This window comes from Carcharhinus amblyrhynchos, chromosome 13 (assembly GCF_965287045.1).
Source record: "Carcharhinus amblyrhynchos chromosome 13, sCarAmb.v2.hapA, whole genome shotgun sequence".
Lineage (NCBI taxonomy): Eukaryota > Metazoa > Chordata > Chondrichthyes > Carcharhiniformes > Carcharhinidae > Carcharhinus > Carcharhinus amblyrhynchos.
Window position 1 is genome coordinate 56,989,242 of NC_137336.1, and position 22,131 is coordinate 57,011,372.

At 45.9% G+C, this 22,131-nt stretch overlaps 1 protein-coding gene across 1 annotated transcript in view; it reads left to right on the forward strand.

Moving 5' to 3' along the window:
• Positions 1–22,131, forward strand: part of rmnd5b (required for meiotic nuclear division 5 homolog B) — a 40,832-nt gene that overhangs the window by 12,985 nt on the left and 5,716 nt on the right. The window contains exons 5-8 of the mRNA XM_080201717.1: positions 3,853–4,019; positions 10,669–10,834; positions 19,452–19,554; positions 21,557–21,711. Of these exons, the coding sequence (XP_080057843.1) occupies positions 3,853–4,019; positions 10,669–10,834; positions 19,452–19,554; positions 21,557–21,711 (591 nt within the window). The remainder of the gene's footprint in view (positions 1–3,852; positions 4,020–10,668; positions 10,835–19,451; positions 19,555–21,556; positions 21,712–22,131) is intronic.

A 22,131-nucleotide genomic window follows, 5' to 3' on the forward strand; every position in this document is an offset into this window, starting at 1 on the left:
AAAGCTGTGCTGTTGTACCAGTGGTGCAAATGTTGGTTAGGGTTTTTACCCCATTCAATTCGCACATGTCAGCAGAAATTAGATAGCAGTCCGATGTTCCTTTGTTTCAGGCAGACCCACATCTGCCTCCTGGTGCAATAGTATTTTGTCATTTTATACAGCCCTTTGGTGCACAATTGGGGATTGACATTCAGTAGTGATTGACAAAGACATGCTAATTGATTGGTTATTTGTTCTGTAAAATGCAGTATTGGAGGACTAGCAATTCAGTGAGATTGTCAGTGTCCAATACACCAATGAAAGTAAACATAGAGACAGCTGTAGTTGGCATCATACTTAACCGGTTCAGCAGGAGCTGTTTCATTAAGATACAGAACATAACAACTTTTGAGTTCTGCTTGAACCTCATTTTTAAAGCGTTTAAATCAACAAAAATGAAACCAGGCTGCCAGGTATGGCTTTGTTGATGCTTTCAAAACATGTCAGTGACATTTTGTTGAATAAACTCTGTGAATTCACAGAATCGTAGAATTCCTACTGTGCAAATGGTGGCCATTCAGCCCATTAAGTCTGCAGTGACCACATTCCCACCCAGGCCTCATTCCCATAACCCCACATATTTACCTTGCTAATCCCCCTGACATAAGGGGGCAATTTAGCATGGCCAATCCACCTAACCTGCACGTCTTTGGACTGTGGGAGAAAATCCATGCAGACACAGGGAGAACACGCAAACTCCACACAGATAGCGACCCAAGCTGGAGATCGAACCCGCGTCCGTGGCACTGTGTGAGGCAGCAGTGCTAACCAGTGTGCCACCCATTCTCACCAGCACCCTGGCACGTTATTTGTCTTTCCAACTGGAATGAGCAGATTTAGATTTTTGTGTTTGTTCTAAATTTAGTAGTTTTCCCAGATTGAGCTGATGAACGTTGTTTTGATACAGAAGGTAGTGAGAGACATTGAGTCTTCGTAAACTTGCTCAACACCCCCACTCACTGGCCAGCCCCTGTAACTACACATTGCAAGCAACTGCTTGCAGGATTTCCATTCTAAATGTTTATGGCGGAAGAGTCTTCAGTGCTCCCGGTTGATAGAAAAGCTTGACAAAGTATCATAACAGGAAATTGAGTAGGCCACTGCATGAGACAAATTATCCTCCCTGGTCCTGTCTGCCTTGTCACCTTTGACACGGTAAGAAGTCTCACAACAACAGGTTAAAGTCCAACAGGTTTATTTGTAGCAAACGCCACTAGTTTTCAGAACTGGCTGTTCCTTCATCAGGGAACTCCCACCCACCTGATGAAGGAACAGCCAGTTCTGAAAGCTAGTGGCATTTGCTACAAATAAACCTGTTGGACTTTAACCTGGTGTTGTGAGAGACTTCTTACTGTATTTACTCCAGTCCAACACCGGCATCTCCACATTTTGTCATCTTTGACACAGTCGACAATACCATCTTCCTCCCAAAGCTTCTTCTCTGTTATCCAATTCGGTGGGATCGCCCTCGATTGTGTCTACTCAAACTTCTCCAATCCCAGCCAGAGCGTCTCCAATTTCTTCCCATTTATGCACCGTTACATCCGAAAATCCCCAAAGGTCTATCTTGGACCTTCCTTCCTTTCTTCCCACCAACATTTGGCAATATTATCCAAAAACGTGGATCAACAAAATGCAACATTTGTCACAGCTTCTCCACTAATTCTGTCACTGTTAATCTGACATCCAGCTCTCGATCAGCGCAGCCTTTTCTGGTTAAGTATCAAGGAGACCAAAGCCATTGCCTTCAGCATTTTCCTCTGCATCGCAGTTTTGGGTTCAAGCCAATTTTTCACAACCTCAACATCCTACTTTGACCCCAAGCCGGATTACTGAGCCCACATCCTCACTGCGGTGAAGTCTGCCTGGGCAGAATTTCACTGGCTCTCCCATCGATGGGAGAGAGGCTAAATAATTTATTCAAATTTATTGAAATGCTAATTTAAATGGCATTAGCAAGCCTGGTGCTGAATTATCCAGGCACACTTACCTTTATGGCTTCGCCAGGAGAGGTTCTCTCCAGCAAGGGAAAACACCTCCCCATGAACTGGGAACTGTCGTGTTGACCTCGCCAGTGGAACCAGAGGCTCCTGAGGGCACAGGGGTTGCCCCTTGGCACTGCCCACCAGGTGTGCGCAATAGCTGCCACCACAGCCTAGCTGGCAAATTAAGCCCAGCCTACTGCCTGCTGTAGCTAGAAAGAGACTAGCCCATATTTTCAAGACTAAGTGTATAAGGTTGGGTGTGAAAACTCACCCAAAAAACAGACCAGGAACTCTCCCATTTTCACCCTTGCTGGATACTTAGAATCAATCTTGTAAAATTCCGCCCCCATCTCCCGTTCTGTCTACTGCCTCAGTCTATCTGCTGAAGGAACCTTCTTCCATGTCTCTGTCACCTCTAGTGTTCTGCTGGCCAGAGCCCTCCAGTACCCTCTGTAAACTCTTTCTCCTATCCCGCACCATGTTCTGTTCACCCTTGTGTTTGCGGAATGGTGACACAGTTGTTACACTGCTGCCTCGCAGCACCAGGGACTGAGGTTCAATTTCGGCCTTGGATAACTGGGCGTAGCTTGCATGTACTCCTGTGTCTGCGTGGGTTTATTCTGGAGGTTCTGGTTTCATCTCACTGCCCAAAGATGTGCAGGTTAGGTAGATTGAGCTTTAGTGTCCCAAGATGTGTGTATTAGATGGATTAGCCATGGGAGATGTGTGTGGTTACGGGGATAGTGTAAGGGAGAGGGCATGGTTAAGATAGTCAGTGCAGACTCAATGGGCCAAATGGACTCTTCTGCACTGTTGGGATTTTATTGTCCAATGAAACTACCAGCTTACAGTTCTCTTTTTACCCGAATCTCTTCATGGCCTTACTACTGCCTTTCTTTTTACTTTTCTGCAGTCCTTTTGACCCTCCCAGATCTGTGATTTCCTTCACTTCTGGTATCACCAGTGACCCAGTCCCTTTTCTAACCTAGGTGCTGCACTCTGGAATTCCTCTTCACATTAATGTTTCATTAAGACCTTCTATAAATCTCACCTCTATGACTGACCTTTGTCAGTCCCAGATTGAGCCTTCATTTTCATCTGATTACTCTTCCCAGAAGCAGCTTGGGCTGTTTTTCTACAATTTGAGGTCCTATTTGAATTAGAGTTGTTAATATGTGGATAGTATCAAGCAACAGCTTTAAGTTGGAAGGAAGCTGTTTTCTGCATTTTATGTTTTCAGTGATCAGGCTACTGCCTGAAACTTAACACAGTGACCCTCACTCCTATATCATCCCATGCTGACTGATCTACCCTGGCTTCCAATCAAGCAATTTCTTGACTTGAAGATTCTCATCCTTGTTTTCAAATCCCTCCATGGTCTTCCGCCTTCCTATGTCTGGAAACTCCTGTGTGGGATAAGTTCCCTAGTGTATTCTCTTGTGGATAGTCCTGAAGCAATCAGAGTCAACTTGCCAATTAATCAACACCCACTTCTCATGGGGTATAAATTGGTGCTCCCTTTGAAATTTGCCATTCTTGCATCTGACCCGATGAGTGCAAGATGGAAAACTTCAACAGCATTTCTCTTAGTGCAGCAATATTCACATTTAGTTATATTAAAAGCACCCTATAAATTGTTGTTTCTGCACAATATTTTGTAGCACCCATGTGTATTTGCATTGTAGAATCTGGGAAACTAAATCTGGCTGTACTACTTTGCATGCAGCTTTGTCTTTAGTATTGGGTTTGAGAATCCCATTTCTTTGTCTAACGAACTTTTCCGTTTCTTGCTTGGGCCTAGTTTTAATGGTCTGTTTCTCTCACTCAGGTGGGCCATGGCAAACCGGGAGAGGCTGCTGGCTTTGAGCAGCACCCTGGAGTTCAAGCTGCACAGGTTATATTTCATTAGCCTGCTGACAGGAGGCGTCATCAATCAGATTGAGGCATTGGAATATGCCAAGAACTTTCAACCCTTTGCACACCAACATCAAAGAGGTCAGCTTTCATCTCTAAGGAATTTGGTCAATTGTTTAAAAGGCGGACCTGAATTTTTTGAAGTGTACTATTTTTAATTGAATCAAACAGATTAGAGAGTGTGTTGCAAATTGGCAATCTGATTGCACAGTTCAGTCAACTTAATATCCTTATTGGAGCCGAATGTAATTTGTTAATTCTTCCCCTCTCCTTTTACATTGATATTGCTGGGGTACAATAATATAAAGTAAATTGGATCAGGATAAAGTTGCAATATAAATATTGTTATCTTGTTAGCTGTGGATTCATGGATGCTTGGGGCCCTCTGTTTCTTGGACAAGATTCTAATGTGAATCCTGGCAGAATGTTCAACTGTAAAGGCCTTGTGTACATTCCTGTTCTAAACTGCTAACTACACAGCTGCACTTTCAACAGGGTTTGCTGCATAGCTTTCAGGATTGGGAATTCACAGACTCACAGGATAAGGACTGAACCTAGGATCTTGCTCAGTGACTGACCAGTTGAAAGGGCTGAACCATTGGGCAAGCCCTGGTGTCCTACTATGTGAATGCCAGTTTGTCCTGTACACTCAGTGAGACTTGATTAACAGGGTGATGATGTGAAACCATTCCTAATGGTCTAAAGGTAGTGGTTCAGAAACTAGTTTTGATCGAAGGATTCCTTTCTCAAATGGGGTAACGATCACAGACTTCACCTACCCTCCCATGTACGCCATCTCTCTCACACACACACACACACACACACACACACACACACACACACACACACACACACACACACACACACACACACACACACACACAAAGATGGTACCCCAATTGGAGAACTGGTATGCTTGCACTTCCTTTTGTCACCTTCAGTGCTCTTCCATGTGCACTGCCCTCCTCGGAGGGACAGTTGGTGCATTCTCCACAAGACACTTGGCTGCACCATAGTGCAGCTCCCCAACTCACGATAAACCCTCCTGGCTCACCATTAAAAACCCTCCAGCTGCTGCCCAATTGCTCACACTTGATCGTGACATCCTGGGTAGTCAGCCAGATTGCCCGACCCGCAAGGCCTGCCCTATTTGGTAAGCACTTTAATATTATTTTGCAGATAGCGGCTTGCAAACCACTGTTCTAAGGATTCATAAGAACATAAGAAATAGGAGCAGGAGTAGGCCATCTAGCCCTTCGAGCCTGCCCCGCCATTCAATAAGATCGTGGCTGATCTGTCGTGGCTCAGTTCCACATTCCCGCCCTCTCCCCATAACCCTTAATCCCCTCGCTTATCAAAAACCCATCAACCCGCGTCTTAAAAATATTTAGCGAGGTAGCCTCCACCACTTCAACGGGCAGAGAATTCCGGAGATTCACCACCCTTTGAGTGAAGAAGTTCCTCCTCAACTCCATTCTAAACTGCCCCCCCTTTATCTTGAGGCTGTGCCCCCTAGTCCTACTATCCTTTCTGAGCGGGAAGAGTCTCTCCACCTCTATCCTATCCATCCCATTCATCATCTTATACGTCTCAATGAGATCTCCCCTCATTCTTCTAAACTCTAACGAGTACAAGCCTAGTTTATTCAGCCTCTCCTCATAGCTCAACCCCCTCAACTCCGGCATCAGCCTAGTAAACCTCCTCTGCACTCCCTCCAAGGCCAAAATATCCTTGCGTAAGTACGGCGCCCAAAACTACACACAGTACTCCAGCTGCGGCCTCACCAATGCCCTATACAGCTGCAGCAAGACCTCCCTACTTTTATATTCAATCCCCCTCACTATGAAGGCCAGCATCCCGTTCGCCTTCCTGACCACCTGCTGCACCTGCAGGCTGGGTTTTTGCGACTCATGCACAAGGACCCCGAGGTCCCTCTGCACCGTCGCCTGCTGCAGTTTTTCTCCACGTAAGTAATAATCCTTCCTACCATTATTCCTACCAAAGTGGACCACCTCACACTTGCCAACATTAAATTCCATTTGCCAGTTCCTGGCCCATTCGCCCAGCCTATCTAGATCCTTCTGCAGAGTCTCCACACTCTCCGCACAATTTGCCGTTCCACCAATCTTGGTGTCATCAGCAAATTTCGACACCCTACACTCGGTTCCCTCCTCCAGATCATCTATATAAATGGTAAATAGCTGAGTCCCCAGCACCGACCCCTGGGGCACTCCACTAGTCACCATCCGCCTATCCAAATAGCACCCATTGACCCCCACTCTCTGCCTCCTATTTGACAACCAATCCTCTATCCACGCTAACACCCTACGCCCAACTTCGTGTCCCCTGACCTTCTGCAATAACCTCTTGTGAGGTACCTTGTCAAACGCCTTCTGAAAATCAAGAAAGACCACATCCACTGGCTCTCCTCTATCCACCGCCCTAGACACATCCTCATAGAACTCCAGTAAATTTGTCAGACACGACTTCCCTTTAACAAAACCGTGCTGCGTCTGCTCTATCAAGCAATTCCCCGCAAGATGCCTTGCTATTTCCTCCTTGATGACGGATTCTAACATTTTACTTATAACAGACGTTAAACTAACCGGCCTATAATTCCCTGCCTTTTGCCTGGCACCCTTCTTAAACAACGGCGTAACATTAGCCGTTTTCCAATCTTCCAGCACTTCCCCAGAATCCAGCGATGTCTGGAAAATAACCACCAAGGCATCCACTATCACCTCCGCCATTTCTTTCAGAACCCTCGGATGCATTCCATCCGGTCCTGGCGACTTGTCCACAATCAGCCCCTCCAGTCTGTCGAGCACTGCCTCTCTGGTAACAGTAATGTCATTAAGACCGTCCAGTCCTACCACCTTTCCGTCTCTAACACCCGGCAAATTATTCACGTCCTCCTCCGTGAAGACAGAAACAAAAAAGTTATTCAAGACCTTAGCCATATCCCCATCCCCTACCACTAAGTCCCCCTTCTCATCCTCTAAGGGACCAACATTCACCCTAGCCAGCCTCTTCCTTTTTATATATTTATAAAAACTCTTGCTATCCTTTTTTATATTAAGCGCTAGCCCAGCTTCATAGTTTCTCCTACCCTTCTTTATCAACTTCTTCGTCAATCTTTGTTGACATTTAAACCTCTCCCAATCCTCTTCTCGCCCACTACTCTTAGCTACTCTAAACGCCTCCGCTTTTAATTTAACACTTTCCTTCACCTCCTTCGTTATCCACGGCTTATTACCTCTCTTCCTACGGTCCTTTTTAACCATCGGAATAAATTTCTGCTGAACACCAACAAAGATCTCCTTAAAGATCCTCCACTGTTCCTCAGCAGACCTACCTTCCAACGCACTCCCCCAGTCCACATTCGCCAATTCTATCCTACCGTACTCCCCTCTGTTCAAACAAAGGACGCGCGTCCGGGAACCCACTTTCTCCTCCTCCATCTGCACCAGAAACTCCACCATACAATGATCACTCTCCCCAAGAGGATCCTTCACCGCAAGGTCCCTAATTCTACCCGCCTCATTACATAGCACCAGATCCAAGATAGCTCGCTCCCTCGTTGGCTCCAACATACACTGTTCAAGGAAACTATCCCGGCAGCATTCCAAGAACTCCTCCTCGAGCCCACTGCGTCCAACATGGGTCGATCAATATGTAGATTGAAATCCCCCATAATTACGGCCGTCCCATTCCTGCACGCCGCACTTATTTGCGCGTTAACAGCCCGCCCCACCTCCAGATCATTATTCGGGGGCCTATAGACGACACCCACCAGCGTCTTCCTCCCTTTGCTGTTCCTAATCTCTACCCACAACGATTCCACTTTCTGCTCCTTGGCTCCTATATCATCCCTTGTTACCACCCTGATGCTATCCTTAATCAGCAGAGCTACGCCCCCTCCTTTTTCCTCCCGCCTATCCTTCCTAAACACTTGATACCCCTGGACATTCAGCTCCCAGTCCCTGTCACCCTGCAGCCACGTCTCTGTAATGGCCACCAGATCATATCCATTTGTGCTGATCTGCGCCACCAGCTCATCCACTTTATTCCGAATGCTTCATGCATTCAGATAAAGTGCCTTCATCCCAGCCTTCACCTGGACCCTATTTGCCGTAACGCCACCAACCATACTCACGTCCCCTACTCCCTCTATTATTGGGACATCCTCGGCCTCTTCCCTTACCTGTACCCTCTCCTTAACTTTAGACCCCGTAATGTCACCTACCCTCGCACACGCACACACACACACACACACACACACACACACACACACACACACACACACACACACACACACACACACACACACACACACACACACACACACACACACACACACCCCCTAATTAGTTTAAAGCCCTGTCTACAGTCCTATTTACTCGATTCGCCAGCACTCCAGTCCCAGCACGGTTCAGACCAACCCCATCCCGCCCGAACAGGTCCCACCTACCCCAATACTGGTGCCAATGCCCCATAAATTCAAACCTGTTCCTCCCACATCAATCCCTGAGCCACCCATTCACTTCCTTAATCCTATCAACCTTACGTCTGTCTGCACTCGGTTCAGGCAGTAGCCCAGAGATAACCACCTTGTCGGTTCTACTTTTTAATTCCATTCCCAGCTTTTCATACTCCCTCCCCAGATCCTCAGTCCGCATTTTGCCTACATCGTTGGCACCCACATGTACCACAACGACCGGATTCTCACCCTCCCGCTCCAGGTTCCTCTGCAGCCCAGATGCGACATCCCAGACCCGAGCACCAGGCAGACAACACACCCTTCTGTGCACTTTGTCATTGTGACAAAGGACAGTGTCAATACCCTTCACCCCACTATCCCCAATCACTACTACGTTCCTTTTCACCTTCTCTTTGCCTATGCCCTGCTGCATCACTGTACTGTGTGCAGTTTGCTCACCGACCTCACCTCCCTCGTCCTCGTCCAGACTGGAAGCAAGAACCTCAAACCTGTTATGCAGATTGAGAGGCTGAGGCCTCCGCTCCCCACCCTCCTTCCTCCGCTCCCCACCCCCCTTCCTCCTCTCAGCAGCCCCCTCTTGTTCCTGACCCTTAGAGTTAGCCAGTCCGGGGGGGTGGATGTCACTTGCACCCCATTGACAATGGCACCCTCTCTCCCCCTGATGAGCCTCAGTGTCTGAAGCTCAGAGGCCAGCTCATCTACCTTGAGCTGGAGCTCCTCCAGCAACCTGCCTTGATGGAGGTTGAGGCCTTGGTGTAAAAGTGGCTGCGTAATGGAATAAACTGATGCATAATGGTAGAATAATACCTTAGAGTAAATTATGCGCTGCTGTCCCATCTAGGAACTCTGATATTTTATGCTGTGAAATACACATTTATATATTTTTTTTAATCAAGCATAACTGTCTCTGATACCATACAGGACATTTCGATTCAGTTCTGTGCTCCCACTGAGAAATACAGAAAAGATTCTGAGCTAGTTTTAATTTCGTACCATCCCTCCTTTTTTTTTGAAGTATGACCTGACCCCACCTCGTTTCTGAAACTCAGCTTAATTATATATTGCATGTGATTTCTTATGACATATCACTCCCTAAAGGAATCCTAGCCACGCTTGCTCTACTAGTTCCTGCAAGTATTATTGACAGTTCTACAGTTTACTCATTGCTGCCACCCTTCTCTGGTGCACTGTATGTTGTTTCTGCTAATCGTTTGCTGTTTGTAACGTCATAGAAATGCCACACTGGAAAATCTGGTTCCACTGTAATTGGTACATGTTGTTTTTTTTACCCTGTAGAGCAAACTGCAGTTTCTGCTGTATATTGTTATTAGTGTGCAAGTGTTGGTGTACATGGGAGGGTAGGTGACATCCGTGATTGCTAGTCCATTTGAGAAAGGAATCCTTCGACCAAAACTAGTTTCTGAACCACTATCTTTAGACCATTAGGAATGGTTTCATATCGTCGCCCTGTATGTGATTGGGAGCAATGCTGTTTATTTTGGACTGTTGTGTGTATTGTTTGTCTGTATTCCCTGCTTTCTCTCTCCTACAACAGTTGATTTTTTTTTTCTCGCTGAATCTCAACGATGACCCAAACATACCATTCCCCTCACCTCCCAGTGCCCTGCCTTTGGGTGGAGGCCTCTTTCCTGCTTGGCCTTTTAGCTTCTAGTTTTCTTCTGATGAGGGAGCTAGGTCTGCTCCCTGGAGAGATGAAGGTTGAGAGGCGCCCTGATAGAGGTTTATAAAATGTTGAGAGGAATAGATAGGGTGGATTCTCGGAGGCTATTTCCCAGGGCTGAAATGGTTGCTACGAGAGGACACAGGTTTAAGGTGCTGGGAAGCAAGTACAGAGGAGATGTTAGGGGTAAGTTTTTCACTCAGAGGGTGGTGAGTGAGTGGAATCGGCTGCCGTCGGTGGTGGTAGAGGCGAACTTGCTGGGGTCTTTTAAAAGACTTCTGGATGAGTACATGGGATTTAATGGGATTGGGAGTTACAGATAGTTCTATGGCCTGGCAGGTATGGATATGCACAGTAAAAAGTCTGACAACACTAGGTTTCAGTCCAACCAATTTATTTACTGTGTTTACCTCAGTCCAACGCCAGCATATCCACATCACAGGTATGGATATGATCAGCGCAACTTGTGGGCCGAAGGGCCTGTTTGTGCTGTAGTGTTCTATGTTCTATGAATTGCTCAAGAGATAATGATTGAGTTGTCATTCCAGACATCCAGGTATTGATGGGGAGCCTGGTTTACCTGCGGCACGGTATTGCAAACTCTCCGTATCTCCATTTGCTGGACTCCAATCAATGGGCAGATATCTGTGACATATTCACACGGGATGCCTGTACTCTCCTCGGCCTTTCAGTCGAGTCACCTCTCAGTGTCAGGTAAGCTCAGCCTAAAAGAGACAGAATGTTTTTCTTTTCCAATACGTCCTTATTGTCTTTTTTTAAAAAAAGAGGACGTTTTGACCATCGTATAAAAGTAAAATAATTATAAGGAACTTGTAAGTAAGCCTAGTAGGTAGGGATATCATTGGTGCAACTTGTGGGCCGAAGGGCCTATTTGTGCTGTAGTTTTTCTATGTTCTATTTCTCTGTTCTAACTGTGTTTCTACTTTGTGGTTTAAACAATGGGTTTTCATGATAAAACAGAGGACTTATGATTCCTGTGAGATAAGGGAGAGCTGTACTGATACAAGCAGATAACGTCATTGACCCCCTGGTCTTGTGCCAATGAATAAAATTCCCTGTGCCCCAATGGAATGAAATGACTTCACTTGTCAAGTAAACAGAATGATGATGTCAGACAAATAGGATCATGGGATTGACCTGGTTACCCCAGCGATGCCACTAGCTTAAGTCTTAAAATCCCAAGACTGAACTGGCTGAAAAAGCATCCTGAGGAGAGAGCACACTGACTAAATCTCATCCATATCTTCTCCTCTGCTCTGGAGAGCTACAGGAAAACCAGCAAATTTTAGCATTTTGGTTTGGCCTGAAAGTGATACTAATGTCACAGCACAATTCCTGATATCCAAACATCATTATTACACTAACAAGACTTGTTTCAGGGTTGCTGTATTTTCAGCTGAAATCTTTGTTTTGAAATAACTGGGTCAGTGCAGGGAGGTTACAATCCCAGGAATTACTGACGAGAGTTAAAAGCAGTTCTTATTGTTTCGTTGTGAGTTAATGTAGTTCCCTCCGACTGAGGTTGCTTCTTCCTTTGGTTCAGTCTCCTAATGTTCCGCAACATTCATTGTTTAGACAAAAGCTTTCTTTTAAAACAAAAAGTAATCAAAGTTGTTGGATCTAATTTGTGATTTTTACTTCTCCAGTCCTGTTTTCTGAAAATTTAATAAATGCTTGTTTTCTTCCTGATGCTTGATGTGCTAACGTTGTGGGTTCTATTTCCATCTTCTCCCTCCCCAGTGCTTTGTTTTTAAATGTGCATAAGGATGAAGTTGTTTAAGTGTATATGTATGTGTGGGGTGGATTGGTGGTATGATTTATTTTATGTCACCGCAGAGCTTTACTTGATAGGACCCACTCCAGCATAATAACCTTTTACTGATTGCATAAAAATCTGCCACATTCAAGGCAGTGCAGTTGGATCTTTTTTTAAATTAATTTATTGGATATGGGCAGAGCTGGCTAGGCCATCACTTATTGTCCATCCCTCATTGCCCTTGAGAATATAGTGGTGAGCTGCCTTTTTGAACCACTGCAGTCCCCCAGGTGTAGGTACAGGACTGTTAGGGAGGAAGTTCCAGGATTTAGACCCAGCAACAGTGAAGAAACAGTGATATATTTCCAAGTCAGGATGGTTAGGGTGTTCAGGACTCTTAGGGGAGAGGGGAGTCAGCCCCAAGTCATAGTTCATGTGGGGACGCATGACATAGGGAGGATAAGGGAAGGGGATATTAAGCAGAAATTTATGGAGTTGGGGTGGAAACTTAAGGCCAAGTCAGACAGAGTGGTTATCTCGGGACTCTTGCCTGTGCCACGGGATAGTTTAGAGCGGAACAGAGAGAGGGAAAGTTTGAACTCGTGGCTGAGGGGATGGTGCAGGGGGGAGGGGTTCAGGTTCTTGAGCAATTGGGGCTCATTCTGGGGAAGGTGGGACCTCTACAAGAGTGATGGTCTACACCTGAATCAGAGGGGAACAAATATCTTGGGGGGAAAATTTGCAAAGGCTATGCAGGGGGGTTTAAACTGATTCAGAGGGGGGGCTGGGATCCTGAGTAGCAGGGATGAAAGTGAGGGGGGCATAGATGGGGACTGCAATGCACGGCATCGTGGGGGTGAAGCAGAGCATGGTTTGAAATGCGTATACTTTAATGCAAGGAGTATTCGCAATAAGGTGGATGAACTTGCAGCGTGGATCAGTACCTGGGACTTTGATGTTGTGGCTATTTCAGAGACATGGATAGAGCAGGGACAGGAGTGGTTGTTGCAGGTTCCGGGGTTCAAATGCTTCAGTCGGAGTAGAGAAGGAGGTAGAAGGGGGGGAGGGGTAGCATTATTAGTCAAGGATTGTATCACAGCGTCAGAGAAGAAGTTTGATGAGGACTTGTCTGTTGAGGTAGTATGGGCTGGGATTAGAAGTAGGAGAGGAGAGGTCACCCTGTTGGGAGTCTTTTATAGACCTCCTAAAAGTTCTAGAGAGGTTGAGGAAAGGATTGCGGAGACAATCCTGGATAGGAGTGAAAGTAATAGGGTAATTGTTATGGGGGACTTTAACTTTACTAATATTGATTGGAATAGCTATAGCTCTAGCTCATTAGAGGGGTCAGTTTTTGCAGAAAGCGTGCAGGAAGGTTTTTTGACTCAGTATGTAGATAGACCAACTAGAGGTGAGGCTATATTGGATTTGGTGCTGGGAAATGAGCCAGACCAGGTGTTAGACTTGGAAGTTGGTGTGCATTTTGGTGATAGTGACCACAATTCGGTTACGTTCACCTTAGTGATGGAAAGGGATAGACTGGAACCTCGGGACAGTAGTTTTAGCTGGGGGAAAGGTAATTATGAGGCTATTAGGAGAGAATTAGGAAGCATAGGTTGGACTAGGAGACTACAGGAGCTGGGAACGTCCGAAATGTGGAGTTTTTATAGGGCATTGGTGAGGCCGCAGCTGGAGTACTGTGCAGTTTTGGGCGCCGTACTTACGCAAGGATATTTTGGCCTTGGAGGGAATGCAGAGGAGGTTTACTAGGCTGATGCCGGAATTGAGGGGGTTGAGCTATGAGGAGAGGCTGAATAAATTAGGCTTGTACTCGTTAGAGTTTAGAAGAATGAGGGGAGATCTCATTGAGACGTATAAGATGATGAATGGGATGGATAGGATAGAGGTGGAGAGACTCTTCCCGCTCAGAAAGGATAGTAGGACTAGGGGGCACAGCCTCAAGATAAAGGGGGGGCGGTTTAGAACGGAGTTGAGGAGGAACTTCTTCACTCAAAGGGTGGTGAATCTCTGGAATTCTCTGCCCGTTGAAGTGGTGGAGGCTGCCTCGCTAAATATTTTTAAGAAGCGGGTTGATGGGTTTTTGATAAGAGAGGGGATTAAGGGTTATGGGGAGAGGGCGGGAATGTGGAACTGAGCCACGACAGATCAGCCATGATCTTATTGAATGGCGGGGCAGGCTCGAAGGGCTAGTTGGCCTACTCCTGCTCCTATTTCTAATGTTCTTATGATTTTCAAGGAGCAGCTACTGCGAGTCCTTGATATGTATGTCCCTGTCAGGCAAGGAGGAAATGGTCGAGTAAGGGAACCGTGGTGCACTAAAAAAGTTGTTTCGCTGGTTAAAAGGAAAAAGGAGGCTTATGTCAGGATGAGACTTGAGGGCTCAGGTAGTGCACTGGAAAGCTTTAGATTGGCTAGGAGGGAGTAAAGAGTGAGTTAAGAAGAGCTAAAAGAGGACACGAGAAGACTTTGGCTGATAGGATTAAGGAGAATCCTAAGGTGTTCTATAGATATGTTAAGAACAGAAAATTGGTTAGGGCAAGATTAGGGCCAGTTAGAGACAGCAGTGGGAAGTTATGCGTGGAACCGGAAGAGATTGGAGAGGCATTGAACCAATATTTCTCTTCGGTATTCATGCAGGGAGACATAAATGTAGCTGTGGAGAACACTGGGTTACAGGATTGTAAACTGGATAGCAGCCTATCTAGATCCTTCTGCAGACTCTCCACACCCTCCGCGCAATTTGCCGTTCCACCAATCTTGGTGTCATCAGCAAATTTCGACACCATACACTCGGTTCCTTCCTCCAGATCATCTATATAAATGGTAAATAGCTGAGGCCCAGCACCGACCCCTGGGGCACTCCACTAGTCACCAACCGCCAATCCGAATAGCACCCATTAACCCCCACTCTCTGCCTCCTATTTGACAACCAATCCTCTATCCACGCTAACACCCTGCCCCCTTACCTTCTGCAATAACCTCTTGTGAGGTACCTTGTCAAACGCCTTCTGAAAATCAAGAAAGACCACATCCACTGGCTCTCCTCTATCCACCGCCCGAGACACATCCTCATAGAACGCCAATAAATTTGTCAGACACGACTTCCCCTTAACGAAACCGTGCTGCGTCTGCTCTATCAAACAATTCCCCTCAAGATGCCTCGCTATTTCCTCCTTGATGACGGATTCTAACATTTTACCTACAACAGACGTTAAACTAACCGGCCTATAATTCCCTGCCTTTTGCCTAGCACCCTTCTTAAACAACGGCGTAACATTTGGCGAATGGGCCAGGAAATGACAAATGGAATTTAATGTTGGCAAGTGTGAGGTGGTCCACTTTGGTAGGAAGGACTATTACTTACGGGGCGAAAAACTGCAGCAGGCGACGGTGCAGAGGGACCTCGGGGTCCTTGTGCATGAGTCGCAAAAACCCAGCCTGCAGGTGCAGCAGGTGGTCAGGAAGGCGAATGGGATGCTGGCCTTCATAGCGAGGGGGATTGAATATAAAAGTAGGGAGGTCTTGCTGCAGCTGTATAGGGCACTGGTGAGGCCGCAGCTGGAGTACTGTGTGCAGTTTTGGTCGCCGTACTTATGCAAGGATATTTTGGCCTTGGAGGGAGTGCAGAGGAGGTTTACTAGGCTGATACCGGAGTTGAGGGGGTTGAGCTATGAGGAGAGGCTGAATAAACTAGGTTTGTACTCGTTAGAGTTTAGAAGAATGAGGGGAGATCTCATTGAGACGTAGAAGATGATGAATGGGATGGATAGGATAGAGGTGGAGAGACTCTTCCCGCTCAGAAAGGACAGTAGGACTAGGGGGCACAGCCTCAAGATAAAGGGAGGGCGGTTTAGAACGGAGGTGAGGAGGAACTTCTTCACTCAAAGGGTGGTGAATCTCTGGAATTCTCTGCCCGTTGAGGTGGTGGAGGCTGCCTCGCTCAATATTTTTAAGATACGGGTTGATGGGTTTTTGATAAGCGAGGGGATTAAGGGTTATGGGGAGAGGGCGGGAATGTGGAACTGAGCCACGACAGATCAGCCATGATGTTATTGAATGGCGGGGCAGGCTCGAAGGGCTGGATGGCCTACTCCTGCTCCTATTTCCTATGCTCTTATGTTCTTATAAGGAGGATGTGCTAGATATTCTTGAGGGTTTGAAAATAGATAAGCCCCCTGGGCCGGACGGGATTTACCCTAGGATTCTCTGGGAGGCAAGAGAGGCGATTGCAGAGCCTCTGGCTCTGATCTTCAGGTCGTCGTTGGTCACAGGTATAGTGCCAGAGGATTGGAGGATAGCGAATGTTGTCCCATTGTTTAAGAAGGGGAACAGAGACTTCCCCGGGAATTATAGACTGGTGAGTCTCACTTCTGTTGTGGGCAAAGTTTTAGAAAAAATTATTAGGGATAGGATTTATAGTTATTTAGAGAGTAATGTATTGATTGGAGATAGTCAGCACGGTTTTGTGAAGGGTAGGTCGTGCCTTACTAACCTTATTGAGTTTTTTGAGAAAGTGACCAAAGAGGTAGATGGGGGTAAGGCAGTTGACGTGGTATATATGGACTTTAGTAAGGCATTTGATAAAGTTCACCATGGAAGGCTTCTGCAGAAAATGCAGATGTATGGGATTGGGGGGTGATTTAGTTAATTGGATCAGGAATTGGCTAGCAGGTAGGAGACAGAGGGTGGTGGTTGATGGAAAGTATTCGTCATGGAGTTCAGTTACAAGTGGTGTGCCTCAGGGATCTGTTTTGGGGCCACTGCTGTTTGTAATTTTTATAAATGATCTGGATGAGGGTATAGTTGGGTGGATCAGTAAATTTGCTGATGACACCAAAGTCGGAGGAGTGGTAGATAGTGAAGAGGGGTGTCATAGTTTACAGAGAGACTTGGACAAGTTGCAGAGCTGGGCCGAGAGGTGGCAGATGGAGTTTAATGCGGAAAAGTGTGAGGTAATTCACTTTGGCAGGAATAACAGATGTGTAGAGTATAGGGCTAACGGTAGGACTCTGAATAGTGTTGATGAACAGAGGGATCTAGGTGTATGTGTACATAGATCCCTGAAAGTTGGGAATCAAGTAGATAAGGTAGTTAGGAAGGCATACGGTGTCTTGGCGTTTATTGGTAGGGGGATCGAACTTAGGGGCCGCAACGTCATGTTGCAACTGTACAAAACTCTGGTGCGTCCGCACTTGGAGTATTGTGTGCAGTTCTGGTTCCCACATTATAGGAAGGATGTGGAGGCATTGGAGAGGGTGCAGAGGAGGTTTACCAGGATGTTGCCTGGTATGGAGGGAAGGTCCTATGAGGAGAGACTGAGGGATTTGGGGTTGTTTTCGTTAGAAAGAAGGCGGCTAAGAGGGGACCTTATTGAAACATATAAGATGATTAGAGGTTTAGATAGGGTGGACAGTGATAGCCTTTTTCCTTGGATGGAGAAAGCTAGCATGAGGGGGCATAGCTTTAAATTAAGGGGGGGTAGTTATAGGACGGATGTCAGAGGTAGGTTCTTTACCCAGAGGGTGGTGAGGGATTGGAATGCCCTGCCTGCTGCAGTTGTAGATGCGCCTAGTTTGGGGGCGTTTAAGAGATCCGTGGATAGGTTTATGGATGGAAAGGGATTGGTTTAGGTTAGAGGGTCATTGCTTTTTTAATTGGTCGGCGCAACATCGTGGGCCGAAGGGCCTGTTCTGCGCTGTTATGTTCTGTGTTAGTGACTTGGAGGGGAGCTTGCAGGTGGTGGTGTTCCCAGGTATCTGATGCTCTTGTCCTTCTAGATAGCAGTGGCCATGGACTTGGAAGGTGCTGCCTAAGGAACTTTGGTGAGATCTCAGAACCTGGAGGCATGACTATGAATTGGGTTGATTTTATGGCGTCCAAATTTTTTTACACTGCACAATGTAATTGTCATTGCTGGGCAAATGGGCCAGGAACTGGCAAATGGAATTTGATGTTGGCAAGTGCAAGGTGGTCCACTTTGATAGGAATAATGGTAGGAAGGACTATTACTTACGTGGCGAAAAACTGCAGCAGGCGACGGTGCAGAGGGACCTCGGGGTCCTTGTGCATGAGTCGCAAAAACCCAGCCTGCAGGTGCATCAGGTGGTCAGGAAAGCTAATGGGATGCTGGCCTTCATAGCAAGGGGGATTGAATATAAAAGTAGGGAGGTCTTGCTGCAGCTGTATAGGGCATTGGTGAGGCCGCAGCTGGAGTACTGTGTGCAGTTTTGGTCGCCGCACTTACGCAAGGATATTTTGGCCTTGGAGGGAATGCAGAGGAGGTTTACTAGGCTGATGCCGGAGTTGAGGGGGTTGAGCTATGAGGAGAGGCTGAATAAACTGGGCTTGTACTCGTTAGAGTTTAGAAGAATGAGGGGAGATCTCATTGAGATGTATAAGATGATGAATGGGATGGATAGGATAGAAGTGGAGAGACTCTTCCCGCTCAGAAAGGATAGTAGGACTAGGGGGCACAGCCTCAAGATAAAGGGGGGGCAGTTTAGAACGGAGTTGAGGAGGAACTTCTTCACTCAAAGGGTGGTGAATCTCTGGAATTCTCTGCCCGTTGAGGTGGTGGAGGCTGCCTCGCTAAATATTTTTAAGACGCGGGTTGATGGGTTTTTGATAAGAGAGGGGATTAAGGGTTATGGGGAGAGGGCGGGAAAGTGGAACTGAGCCACGACAGATCAGCCATGATCTTATTGAATGGCGGGGCAGGCTCGAAGGGCTAGATGGCCTACTCCTGCTCCTATTTCTTATGTTCTTATGTAAAAGGAAGCTTTTTCAGAGTTGTGGGAAACGGGCTATTTGATAGGCATCAGCACAATGGGCCGAATGCCTCCTGTGCTGAAAGGTTCTGAAGGTTCAGGTACAAGAAAAATGTTGGACTTGCTGAAGCCCAGAATTACTGAGCTTGAGAGAGAATTGACACTCTGCCCTGCTGGAGGAGGCATTCCTCTTGCGTGCACGAAGAGGGGGTCACTCTCCAGAGGGCGGTAGTGAGGCACAGGGATGGAAGTAGCTGACTGAGTGAAACCAATGCTTAAACCCAGTCCTTTTGATTGTTGTCTTCAGCTGTGGAGCAAATACGCCACGGCTCGCCCCTTGAGAGAAGTATCCATTGCCCTTGAGAAATTTATTTTAATCTTATTCTTCCTGTTTTAAATTGGTCAATTAATGAAAAAAAAAGGTCAACGTTCTACCAGTTTTCTAAGCCTCTTCTGCTTTCTTGTTTGTGGGAAGCATCATGAAATGATTATTCTTCTGTTTTTTTCTGTTGGAGAGGGGTCTGAGGGGAGGGTGGCATGCAGCAAGCGATTTTTATATTTCAAAGAAAATATATCCATTCCATAATAAGAAACTGCTGGAAATGTCCAGCAGGTCTGGCAGCGTCAGCGGAGAGAGATACAGAGTTGACATTTCAGGTTGGTTCTGCTATTCAATTTCGTACATCCGTTTAGGTCCTTGTACAATGACTCTGTTAAGTCCTGGTATCTTTCTGTCTAACTAACTGTTTATTTTTTTTTATCACACCAGTTTTTCTGCTGGCTGCCTGGCGTTGCCAGTTCTGCTGAATATTAAGGCTGTGATTGAACAGCGGCAGTGCACAGGGATATGGAGCCAGAAAGATGAGCTTCCAGTAAGTGTTGTCTGTTTATTAAATCATCATATTCAATTATATACCTTTTTTACTGGTGTTATTTTAGTGACTTCCTATAAAGTCCAACACTGACCACCACCCAACCTCCCCAAATTGGAGCTAGTGGATTCTCACTGGGGGTTGTCTTGAATCTGTGTTGTAGGCAGATGGAACAAGGATTCTGATTTTTTTTTTCCCCCCCATAACTTAGTGTAATATTGTGCATTTTCTGATACAAATGTATTGCTACAAAGTCAATGAGCAGAGTGGAGAGGGTAAGCCCTTAGTCCATCTCCTTGATTGCTGTAAAAAAAAAATTCAAATTCAAATTGAAACCAATTCATGGTCCCCACAAAAGAGACATACTAGATCCAAGCTGATGAGAACAGACATTGCAACTGATCTTGGGTTTGATCTGCTGCTTGATCTTAGCCAAAAAGCTGATTTGGGTGTTATAAAATGTCCAAATTGAGTCCAATATGCTTGGCTCTAAAGTGTAAATTAAGTATTAACATACCAGTATTGCACCTTCTGCATCTGCACTAAAGTCATGTAGCTGTTTATGGATTCCAGCACTCCTGGGATCTTTTCTCAACCCTTTCCAATTGCACAGTAAAGATAGTCCCTGGTCATAACTTTTTTTTTATCCCCCTTCATTTTTTAATGGTATGTGTTATGCTCCTTATCCACTTTACTTCAAATCTTGGGATTGCCTGTCAGGCTCATTTAATTCCAATTCCTTATACATGATGTGGAGTTGCCAGCGTTGGACTGGGGTAGGCACAATAAGTAGTCTCATAACATCAGGTTGAAGTCCAACAGATTTATTCAGTAGCACAAGCTTTCGGAGCATTGCCACTTCATCGGGTGATATATACAGGGTGTCACTTCTGCCCTCTGGAATGATAATGGTGTGTTTCAGCATCTTTTATTCATTTGTGGAATGTGGGCATTGCTGACAGGTCTGGCATTTATTACCCATCCATAATTGCCCTGGTTTGAGACAATACACACCTCTTTAACCTGTGATTAACCTTCTCTACACTCGCATTGTCTGCACCTTTAAAGACTTGATTACCTGTTAAGACTCGCATTCCAATCATTATTTTGCAATTGAGTCTGTCTATATATGCCCTGTTTGTGATCCCAACTCTCCACTCACCTGAAACCTTTTCCCCTTCTCCCACCACATTTGGGAAAACATTTTTTCAAAACCAGTCTCTTTCACCGAGTCTTGTCTTGTTAGTCTAAGACCACAGTCTGGGGCCTGCTCATTGTCAATAGTTCACTTTAGTAAAACAGCTCGAGTTGTTTCATTTGATTAAAGTATGAAAAGAATTGTTCTTTTCTGATGTCATTGCGCATCTCTATATATCCTGAGGGTGACCTTGGACAGTTTAAATGTTCTTTTGGTGCCTCAACAGAATAAATAATTTTAAAATCTGCAGCAGATGAGACATGCCACGTTTCCTCACATAAAACCCTCTTTCTCCAACACAGCTTTTTCCATGTTTCATAATAAAGTGGTTTGTGATTGGTTGTAGTTCCACAACAGCCACCTAACACCCACTAGCTAAAGGACCTTATGTGACCCTAGATAGTGAGTGTTCCTAAACTTGCGCTTTCAAAAGGAATCGCAGTTGAATGTGTCCTCGTCTGATGATCTCACACACACTCTCACGCTCTGTTTCTCTCTCTCTCGCTTACTCTTAGGCTCACTCTCTCTCTCTCTCTCTCTCTCTCTCTTACACTTACTCTCCCTCTCCCTCACACACTCACCCCTCCCTACAGGGATCACTGGGTACTGATCAGGAGCTGGAAGTCAGCCTTGGGTTTGCCCCTTTCATTACCCCAGCATTGCCACTGCCAGTTGAGATCAGCTCACTCCTGGCAGATCAGGGATTGAAATGTGAGATCAGCAATTAACTATATCACCCCACCCCCAACACTCTCTTTTTCCCAAAACAGCAAATAATATTGTAAAACTGAACTTTTGTTTCAGATTGAGATTGAACTGGGTAAGAAGTGCTGGTATCACTCTGTCTTCGCCTGCCCCATCCTCCGACAACAAGCAACTGAATCCAACCCTCCCATGAAGTTGATCTGCGGTCACGTGATCTCCAGAGACGCATTGAACAAACTGATCAATGGTGGGAAGTAAGTAGTGTGCGGATACATTGACCAGTTTATCAGGTGTGCTGGGTAAATCCCAGATGTCAGTGAGAATTGTGAATCTCCTGGAAGTGATTGTAGATTTAATGAGGGGTTTGAGAACAAGCGGGAATGCTGATGTTTATAACTGGAAAAGAATAGCTATCCCAAACATGTCAAAACCATAGTAACTTCTTCCATTTCTCCAATTCATGCTGCCTGTCTTGCATTTCCAACTAGCTGTGGGATGTGTTTAATATCCTCATTTAATGGCTGGGTGGTTGCTCTTCCAGTAAGATGACAATATCCGGACAGACTTTTAGCTTGGTTCTTAGCCAGCTTTTCTACCCCCACTTTACTGCTGACTTTAAACCATGAGGAGCCATCTCCAGCTCAGAAAATGTTTCTGTCTCACTTTACAATCCC